Source organism: Elephantulus edwardii, unplaced genomic scaffold (genome assembly GCF_000299155.1).
Source record: "Elephantulus edwardii isolate Elephantulus edwardi_28Jun2011 unplaced genomic scaffold, EleEdw1.0 scaffold00001, whole genome shotgun sequence".
Taxonomy (NCBI): Eukaryota; Metazoa; Chordata; class Mammalia; order Macroscelidea; family Macroscelididae; genus Elephantulus; species Elephantulus edwardii.
In genome coordinates, this window is record NW_006399751.1 from 32,944,247 (window position 1) to 32,955,575 (window position 11,329).

General features: G+C 37.5%; 1 protein-coding gene across 1 annotated transcript in view; it reads right to left on the reverse strand.

Moving 5' to 3' along the window:
• Positions 1–6,989: 6,989 nt before the first annotated feature.
• The window catches only part of PPP1R1C (protein phosphatase 1, regulatory (inhibitor) subunit 1C), a 186,715-nt gene continuing 182,375 nt past the window's right edge, over positions 6,990–11,329 (reverse strand). The window contains exon 5 of the mRNA XM_006878780.1: positions 6,990–7,486. Within this exon, the coding sequence (XP_006878842.1) occupies positions 7,398–7,486 (89 nt within the window). The 3' untranslated portion in view covers positions 6,990–7,397. The remainder of the gene's footprint in view (positions 7,487–11,329) is intronic.

The following is an 11,329-nucleotide window of genomic DNA, read 5'->3' on the forward strand; positions in this document are numbered from 1 at the left end:
AGAGTGCTTAACATCTACTCTTCTTAACTCTGCTTCATGCAGAATAAAACTGTGTTTCCTTTAAATGGCCCATAAATTAAAAAAAAGGAAAAGCCTCTAAATGTGTTCACTTAAGTAGCCTTATAGAATAAAAAATAATGATGACTCCAATACCACTTGAATTTGCTTTCTCAAAAAAAATTCTTTCTTCAACTCTCCAAGCTTCTTTTAGTTCTCAATGTTGCCTACTTTCTCTCTAACCCATTTTCACATTTCTCTTAGCTCTAAAGCCCAAAACTCCATTATTTGCACAAAATAGATTGCTTTATGAGGAGTGGTTGTCCCATTGTCAGTGTCCATGCAGTGAGAGAACATTACAATTTGAAGATCAATAAAGTATCTACTATAGTTCAATGGCAGCCACTTTAGAAAAGGCACTTCTGCATTCATGCAAATTACTGCATTCCATTCACAGGGCATACACTTACCCCCACTGCAATGTGAATTTTGCAAGCTGTTTGCACAGGTCAGCACCTAAATTATTATCAAGTCATTTAAAACTAAGGAAGATTTCTCCATCATTTCCCAAAAGTTCTCGTTGTTCTGTGGCTTAGAACTTTTCAAAATGTTGTATTATGAGATCTGATGTTTCAGTTTAACAGATTGAACATTTAAGCATCCTAGTCATTTCTACTCAATGTCAAGAAGACAAAGATTCTCACCACTGGACCAATTGGCAGCATCAGGATGGATGGTGAAGAGATTGAGATTGTACACAGCTTTAGCTTGCTTGGCTCCACAGTCAACAGTCTTGGCACCAGCAGCCAGGAAATTAAAAGGCGCATTGCCATGGAAAAGTCTGCTGTTAGGGACCTCTCCAAAGTACTGAAGAGCAATGGTGTCTCTCTGGAGACTAAGGTGCATCTGATACAGGCCATGGTCTTCACAATCACATGTTTATACATCAGAGAGTTGGACAATGACCAAGGAGGATAGAAGGAGAATTGATGCCTTTGAGCTGTGGTGCTGGAGAAGAGTATTGAGAATACCATGGACTGCTAGGAAAACAAACAGATTTGTCCTGGAAAGGGTTAAACTGGGTGGCTCCTTGGAGGCAAGGATTCTGTGGCTTCCTCTAACATACTTTGGACATGTTGTGAGGCGAGATCGGTCCTTAGAGAGGGACATCATGCTTGGGAGGGTGGAGGGACGGCGCAGGAGAGGAAGGCCCTCTATGAGGTGGATTGATTCAGTGACTGGGATAATCACGATGGGAGTGTCAGAGACAGTGCAATTGGCACAGGACAGAGCAGAGTTTAGGGCTGTTGTACATAGGGTCGCTATGAGTCGCAAGCCACTTGACGGCATATAACAACAACAACAACAACAGTCATTTCTATTAATTTACAGGCCTGCTGAGGCATTTGAAGACTGATATTCAGAATCACTCGCATTAAAAAAATGAATAAGGGCAATTCCCACTATTTCCTTTCCTCGAGAAAAAAGCTACAACTCAAAATTATTGACCTTAAGCACTTCAATTAAATTATTAAGTAAAGTAAAATAATTAATTAATTACTGGCCTTAAGCACATTAATTAAACACTTTAATTAATTCATGACCTTAAGCACTTCAATTATTTGATTTGCCTTCTACTTGGGATTGCTTGTTTTTAGATATGGGCAAATGAATTCACAAATCAATAGGACATTTAGGAACTTGTAGTACTTACCTTAAGATATTTGCTAAGGCAACATCCCAAAGCCAGAGCTTCCGGAACTTCAGTCAATTGTATGTCACTTTTGTGACTTTTGGCTATCATTACTACTTTATTTAAATTTTTAAAAATTGATCTTAAATATATTCACATTTTAAGCTTGGTTTATGCTAACCTATAGTAGCTACAAGATCATGAATTATTGGTCATATTATAAATTTTTATAATAACCATTATAATATTTATAAGATGTACTCTTGAGTATAAAATTGACTCAGAGTTGACCTTGAAGGATGTATTCAGCAAATCTCACAGGAGGTGGGGGCTGAGCTTTCTCCCACAGAGCTGCTGCCGATGAGGTATGGCTGGAGTTAGTGACTGGTCTCTGTTGGTCCAGAGTTTTCTGGATGTGTTAAATGCTTGGGTGGACAACCTCTGAGGCTGTCCACTGGTACTTACATTGTTACTGTTGTTAGCTGCTCTGGCTGGTCTCTGGTGGATCCACTTCTACAAAGCATTATTAGACTGTTGTTATCTGCTTAAATGTTCAATCTGTCAACAGCTGTTAAATGTTATCTGTTATTATCTGTAGGGTTTTCATTGGCCAATTTTGAGGAAGTAGATTTTCAGGATTTTCTTCCTAGACTGCCTTTAGTCTAAAACCTTTTCAGTATCATAGTAACATGCATGGAGTTCTTGTGGCCTGATGGGAAAGAGGTTGCACAGTCAACCCAAAAGCAGGCAGTTCCAATCCCCCAACCACTTCAGGAGAGAAAGATGGTGCATACAACAGCGACAGCAACATGCAAGCCTCCACAGAGAGATGAGTGTGCATGTGCTTTGAGTGTTTTGACCAGGAGTTAAAATTTGGGCATTCCCATGGAAGACGAGAATTCTACCACTGAATCACCACTAATTTCTTCTTGTTGTTGTTGCTGTTGTAGTTAATGTGTACCATAGAGTCAGAACCAACCCATAGCTGACTCTCTGGCAGAGAAGCTTGAATCACATGTGTTCAGGATTGTAGCTCAGGTTCTTACCTCTATGACACCAAAGCACTTTCCACTGATCCTTAAGGCTATTCAGTAGACACCAATTATTAGGTGCTTCCTAAGCTGGGCTGAGTGTTTTATAGATATTACCTCATTGTTGCTTATTAACCACTGGTTCTCATGGCTTAGTGGTGGTTTCAGGTGGTTTGAATCCACCACCAGAGAAAGATGGGCAATCTCCTCCAGTGCAATTTACAGCCTCTGAAAATCTAATCAGGATCAGCTATGACTTGGCTCCAATTTGACAACAATAAGCATAACTCATTTAATTTTCACATCAGTTTAACAGGCATGATTATCCCCATTTTATAGACGGAGAAACTGAGTTTGAAGTCTGTTAGAAAGTAATCTGACGCCAATGAAAGCAACTCAAAGTCTAGCTGTCAACATTTCATTTTACCACAAAGTGGACATGAATTGAAATTTTTAATTTCGTTTTGATCATAAAATTTCTTTGCTTATCCAGTCAAACTGAAACCAAATGGTTTTATGGGTTAGAGGAGGGTGGAGGGCTTGCTGTAAGCTTTACTTGAGTGAAAAAAACAAAACTAACAAGCCATTATCTTAGCTTGTTTCCTTCAAATTTCTGAGAAAGCCAACATTTTTTCGAAGGAAAACGTAAGCTTTTAGTTTTTATCACTTTGTGTTTTGAGAGGATAACAAAAATTATGCTGTTAAATTTCTTTCTCTTTGTGGTTTTGAGAATGGAGAACAGAGGGGAAGAATTCAAAAGCCACATTGTTCACTTCTGTAAATGCTGCTGTAAAACCAACAGAAGCTTTCATTTCTTTTTATTTGTCTGAAAAACATTTGTGTAAGTGGCTGTGAAAGGAAGGGGAGGGACAATTTTTTTTTTTCTGCACCTTAGTGTGTCTCCAATAATCACAAAGGCTGTCTGGATGTTCTTCAAATACAGAGAACTCAAAACGATCTCAAACAAGTATGTAACTTAATCAGATATCAGGTAGAAAGAAACTTGGAAAGTGAAACAAATAGCCATAGCAGGTGGTGTGTGAGTCCCAGACAGACCAGGAAGGAGAGAGGAAAGGAGAAAGAGTGGGAGAGAAAGAAGGAAGAAAAGGAGAGAGGGAGGGAGAGAGGGGAAAATTGTAGAAGGAATTTGTAGGGGTAAATCATTCATACTAGTAATATGACTCCTGATGAGGTTTTGCATGTATTTCTTCAGGAAAATGTTTTCTCTTAATCTGACTGATCTTGTCAAGTTGAGTTTGGCTGCCAGGGAACCCACTGGCAGTAACGGAGTAGGACTGCTGCTGAGAGAATTCTTGGCTGCAGTCAGCTAAGAAGCAAATTGAAAAAATCTTTGTCCCATAGTCTTTAGGTGAGTCTGAACCACTGACCTTTCTGTTAGCAGCCAGGCATGTTCCCATCACCCAACTCTTATTAATTTTTATTTTATAAGACTTACATTACGGCTCTTTGGAGGCACTAATGTTGAGACTTCGTCTCACATACTTTGGGCATGTTGTTAGGAGGGGCTGTTCCTTGGATCTGGACATGATGCTGGGAAGGGTGGAGGGTCAATGAAGGAGAGGAAGATCCTCAACAAGGTGGACTGACACAGTGACTGCTACAATGGGCTCTTGTGTGTGATGATGTGTGAGGATGGTGCAGGATAGAACACGGTTCAGATCTTTTGGTCATAGGGTCCCTATGAGTAGGACTCAACTCGGCAGCATGAAATAACAACAAACAACATATTATTGTTATGTACTGTCGAATTGGAATTGACTCATCGCTGACCTACCAGTGAGTTTTCAGAGCCTGTAAATCACATGAGAGGAAGGTGCCTATGTTTCTCCTGTGGAGCAACTGGAGTGTTTGAGCCACAACACTTCCAGCTGGCAGTGCAGCTCCTTACCACTAGGCCATCATTTGTTGTTAGGTGTTGTCAAGTCACTCTCAATTCCTAGAAACCCTACGTACAATAGCTCTGAAGCCTGCCCTGTCCTGAACCAGTCTCACTGACTCCACACACCTACACCCATTGCCCCAGTCACTGTATCAATCCATCTTATCTGAGGTCTTTCCTTTCCTTTCCTGTGCTGTCAGTCCACCCTTCCAAGCATGATGGTCTTCTCCAAGGTCCAGACTTTCCTGGCTACATGCCCAAAGAGCTCCTTATAAAACTCATAGTCATACTGAAAAATGATCATTTTACCTTGGATTTTTATATAAAGATCTAAAAGAAGATTCATATTTATTCTTTGTTGTTGTTTTTTCCTGTCTTAATTTCAGTTTTTATTGCTTCTGAACAACATTTCCATTTTCATCCATGACATTGATAACATCAACATAGAAAATAAGTTACGCATATGTCCATATTCACTAAATATTGTGGTGTGAATATTTGCAATCATTAAATAAATGTTCTGAATTAACAAGACTCATACTTGACAAACATGAATGGTCTTCAATAACTTTGCCATTTATGTATACTTTATATTCTCTGCCAGGGGAAAACAAAATAATCACTCTTTATTTGTACAACTCCCAGCTGAGTGTCTCTCTAGGGATAACTTCATAAAAAAGCAATTGAATTAATGAATGACTCAATCTATAAACAAAGCAATCTATCTTTGAGGAAGTGAAACGAGGGTCCTCCTTAGTGTCAAAGATGGTGATACTTCATGTTGTCAGGAGAAAACAGTCTTTGGAAAGAGATATCCTGCTGGAAAAGGTGGGGGGTCAGAGAAAAAGGGAAGAAGACCCGGAACATGATGAGCTGACATAGTGACTACAATAGGTGTGAGTATGGGAGAGATTGTGACAATGGCATAGGATAGGACAAGTTTCCAATATATTGTTCATAGAGTTTCTGTGACTCAAAAGCACCTAACAACAACAACAACAATCTCTATGAATTAATCAAATTTACTTTATCGTACTGAAGAGTCATAAAGTGCTAATGATTCATTCAACTGTAATCAGAAATGGTTCATGTGTCAAGTACTAGCCCACAAAAAAGGGATTGTGATGTGTCATAGTATTTTTAGGATTTTTTTTCCATACAAAACCCAACACACCAGATATGCTAAGTAAACTAACTCAGTCCCATAAGGACAAATACTGTACAAGACCATTATTGTAGAAGTAGATAACTAGTAAAATGTGTATGGGGATCTAAGGGGAGGAGGGTTGGAAACACAGAGGTGAGGATGGGTGGGAGGGTGTAATCACAAATTTACACAATTTGATGGGTGGAGAGAGGGGTGGGTTAAGGAAATGGAAAAGATCCAGTGTGAAAAGCAATGTATACAGATTTTGTAAATAAACCCATGTTAAAAAAATTTTTAAAAAACCTAAACAAACAAACCAGATAGTAATGTTGGACAATGCTTGTTGAAAAGAACAAATAAAAATACCAAACTCACTCCTTTTGAGAGGAGATTATCCATCTTTATCTCATAGAGGCTGGTGGATTTGAACTTTAACCTTTGAGTTAACAGACAAAATGTTACCCATTATGCTACCAGGGGCTGTCAAGGACCTCTCCAAATTGCTAAAAAGCAACAATATCAATTTAAAGACCAAAGTGCGTGTGATCTATGCCATGGTCTTTTCAATTGTTTGCTTTGCTTTTCTGAGAGCTGGAGAATGAATAAGGAGGACAGAAAAATATTGATGCCTCTGAGTTGTGGTGCTCTGGAGAAGAGTATTGAACATACCAGGGGATGCCAAGAAAACAAATATGTTTGTCTGAAAAGAGTAAAATCAAGCTGCTCCTTGGAGACAAGGATTCTGAAGCTCCATCTCATATACTTTGGTCCTGTTGTCAACAGTCGTTGGAGAAGGACATCATGCTTGGAAAGATAGAGGGTCAGTGCAGAAGAGGAAGACCCTGGACTAGATGGAATGACACAGTCATTGTGGCAATGGGACCATGTGTGCTTGAGAGGGTGAAGTTGGTTCAAGATAGGGCAAGGTTTAGAGCCATTGTTCATAGGGTCGCTATGAGTCGCAGGCAACTAGACGACATACAACAGCAATCACAACATACTACCAAGCATGCTAGTAGCTGCTAGGCTATTACTATATGAATTAGAAAAGACATGTTTAATATTCAAAATTTAATGTAATATGGGCTTTTGTATCTATAAATCTGCTATTTCTCTATGATTTTGTAATCAGTACTGCATACTGTTTTGTTCACAGAAACATGTAAATGCTGAATTTAACTTGAAAGCCCCCTTTTCATTAAGCAAGCCTTTTTAATTTAAACTCAGACACACACTCATGTCTAAATGTATCTCATATTTATTTTATACTCTTAAAATGATGCTATTTACATTGGACCTTAGAAGGCAAACCATATCAGTAAGATGTTAAGGATTAAGCTCTGGCAGTATTAAAGTTAGAACACTCATGTTTGCAAATTTTTAAGTTGTTAGAAACAAAAGTCACCATAAAATAAAGGTTTATATTCTTTGATTATAAGTAATATGGAACAATTGTACTTAGTGCTAAAGACCAGTCAAAGAGGGCTTCCCAAAAGCATTTTACTACTGTATGGGTAGAGTGCAAAGATGGAGAATGTTCCTGAAAGTTGAGCGTGGGGTTCCATGGGATAATCAGAAAAGTTAATAGTTCTGTTTGTTCCCAGAATCCTTCTTGCTGCATATCCATAATTAATGGTCCCACTGCTCCTCTCTTTCATTTATACCTTCTTCTTCTTCAGGAAATGCTGACTCGTTCTGGCCCTTCAAATTCTTAACCCCTGAAATTATAAAAATGATGGTCAATCAAAGTGGAATTTATTTCTGGTAGACCCACTGTTGTTTATCTGCAAAGAGCTAAGGAAAAGTAGTAGATAGTTTTCATTGGTATGTACACAATTTTGCTTAAGTTTCTCACTGAAACAACTCTTTTCATTTACTGAGCAAAACAACAACAAAAAGGTACTCAGCCAAATTTTCATTAGAGGTTATCTTTTATAATGAAATCTTCATTAAAAGTTGTATTACAGTCTATTTAAAAATCTGTTAACCAAAAACCTGCTCACAGGCCCCATTGTAATTCTGATAACTTGTTTAATTAGAATATTTCCTTTTGCATTCCTGAGCCCAATGACAATGTGAACCATTGAAACTTATATAAGTGACAGGCCTATAATTTGTATGTGTGCCATTTCTGAAATTTGTAAACAGAAAGAGAATCACAACATTGTTGGTGCTCATCAAGAAGTTGAACATACTCATTTTCCCAAGAAACTTCTCTACTCAAAAGTATTTAGTAACTCCATTTACACTCTATTGTTATGTACCAAGTCGCCTGTGACTTATAAAGACCTTATGCACAATAAACCTATCAGGAGGAGAACAATTGATTCCTGTTCTTCTAGGGTAACAAGTTTCATAGGATCTGCTCTTCTCACTATCTACTAGGCTTCCTTCTTTCCTCCTCTTTCTGCTCCTCCCCACATGGTGATTTGTGCTTTAACAATGCTGACGGAGACATTCCCTGTTCTCTGACCACTCCTGGCTCCCTCAAACCTTCCTTGTTCTGTTCTCATTGTTGAGCGTCTTCACTCTGCATGTACCCACCTGACTTAAGCCCACCAGAAGAATTTCTGATCTCAACTTGTTTCCTTTGTATTAGTTTGGCAATTTCTTAGGTAGATTTAGCTGATCTTTCTCATACAACCTCATCAGTCTTGAAACACCTTGTTTTGTATTAGTTATTTAATAGACCTGAATATGTTTGCATATCTTTCTTTTCACTAGAACAGATGTCAGGGATTATGCAGCTTCTGGTTAGAGTCCTAGGCTAATAATTCTGACAGAGCTGTTACTGACCAACAGACACAATAGCTACTCACCAATAATTACAGCCTGATAATTAGTTGACTGAATTAATAGTGCGGGGAGAAGGGTGCAACAATGAATGAATGGAATCCCAAAATCTCTGTAGATGTTCATTGAAATGAAAAATAAACAACCTAAATTAAAAAAAAATGCACTATATATGTTATATGTCTTTGCCAGCCCTTTAATAGTGAATCTTCTGGTTTGGTTTATCATTTTGTGGGGATCCCCCCAAAGTTAATTTAAATTTGGAGTATAATCAAAAGACAACTATTGTAATTACAGTCATTCTACAAAAGTATTGTTCATTTCATCCAGGTCTTTTAAACTCTCTGCATTTAATGATAATAACCTGGGAAATGTTTATGCCATTCTCTTTTTAGAGGAATGGCTTACTAGATTTTTCCAAGTATTAGCCAAAAGAAATCCATGTGGAATTGAAAAATAAAAGGAAGTCATATCTCATTTTTACTGTGAATCTAAGTAACTTAAGGAAAGGATGGATTTGGTAACTTTGGAAAGCATGTACTATACAAGTCTCAGAGTGTTATTTTGCAAAGAATGTCATTCTTGGAATTGGTGGATTATCTTGCAAAAATATTTAATAAGTTGAAATAATATTAAAATACTTAAATGTGTTATTAAGATATAGAACTTATTTAGTATTATTGCCAATTATATGGGGGTGAGGTGAGGGCTTTAAATGTCAAGGAGCAGGGGAAGGAGTGAGCATCTAATGAGTCACTCAGAGTCTTACACGTATGAGTCACTGAAACCCTCACAACTTCGTGAAGAAATTCCTAGATGGTAACATTTAGACTAAAAAAAGACAATTTGGTTTTTTCAAAGTTTTAAAGGTCAAGCAGTACTAAGAAAAGTGCCAAGAGCACCCTTCAAGATGGTAACTCACTTTCCGAAAGAATAGATAAAATCCCATTATCACAAAGTCTCAAATCATTTCAGACATTAGCCTTTTGGACTTAAAATTTCCTATCATTCTCTAGATTAGTAATGTCAGTTTATTGTACCAATTAACTCAGTCCAGGGGATCTTGGGATTCCCTCTGAAACACCAAAGCTCAGTAACCACGTAGACACTGTGCCTCACTTTGCCGTACTGAGCTTGTCTGGGTCTCCCAAGGGTTTGCAAATGATCAGTAGACTCCAGAGCATTATTTCTTGCTTTAATAAGTAAGTACAAAGTAATAAAATTGTGTTTGAGACAATTTTCTTTAGATAAGAATAACAGCCTGAGCCTGAGAGTTTATCTTTGGGTTGTGCAGGACTACAGAGTGACTTCAAAATGGGTGATGTTGAGAAGGGCAAGAAAATTTTTGTACAGAAGTGTGCCCAGTGCCACACCGTGTAGAAGGGGGGCAAGCACAAGACTGGGCCGAACCTGCATGGTTTATTTGGGCGGAAGACTGGTCAAGCCCCTGGATTCTCTTATACAGATGCCAATAAGAACAAAGGTATCACCTGGGGAGAGGATACACTGATGGAGTATCTGGAGAATCCCAAGAAATACATCCCTGGAACAAAGACGATCTTTGCTGGCATTAAGAAGAAGACAGAAAGGGCAGAGTTGATAGCTTATCTTAAGAAAGCTACCAATGAGTAACATAGTTGGCCTCTGCCTTATTTATTACAAAGTAGAAATGTCCTGTGACTTTTTTTTCACATGTACCACATTTAAATTGATCTCACACCAATTAGTTTTACTCAGTTTTTAACAGAGATGGTGGACGCCGCATCACAATCTATAGGAGATGGTTTTTATATTTAGATTTCTATAACTGATTATACAAATTTTATTTAAATACAAGGATGTCTTTACTGTCACATGGAACAGAACACACCTCACCTGCTTCAATTTCTATCAGCATCTTTAAATGCAAGGGCTAGAGGTAAAGTAGCAAGACTTTATCTATTTGTCCTTGACTGTGTTAATGGAATTAAAATTCCCTGTATCTAAAATGTTGCCTTTTGAATAACAAAAAGCAGTTCAGTGTGGTTTGTGTATGATAGCAAATAAAGAATGTTTAACACTTCTCACATTGTATAAAAGATCTGCCATGTCACATGCTTTTAAAAGTCAGCATGATGGATGTAGTAACTTTGATTTTAACTTTTTTGTCATCAGAGACAAAAGTCTTCAGGATTGTTTTTAAAGAGCTATTAAACAATGTTCATCTACTTATATTTATGTGATTGGTAATGGTGCTTATACCACCTCATAAAAATGATTATGATAGAGGAGCTGTATTATTTGCACAGATTTGTAAATTATATGATTATAAGGCTTTATGAGAATTAAAAAATTTATGATTATGAAAAAAAAGAATACCAGCCTGAAGACAACATTGATTTGCTTCATATATCAAAAGGTTACACATTTAAAAAATACATTAACAAGTATTCTTTTTATTAGAGCATTGATCAACCACTTTACAAATTTGAATGCAAGCCCTCTTACTTACCTTGGATCACATTTATTCCACTTTGTGATAATGATGTTCACAAAGGTTATAAGTAGAATGCCTTACTATTTCTCAAGTAAAGTCACTCACACAAATTTTGGAACTTTATCTTTTTTAGTAAAAAAAGCTTTAACATGAACTTCAATGAAGAAAACGGCTTTAATGAAGCAGGAATGGTGGCATAGCTGTTCTGCAGAATATCTACCACACTTTCTTGACTCCAAAAGAGGTTTAGAGCTGAACAGAAGATTCCAAAAGGCAGCACGAAATGACAAAG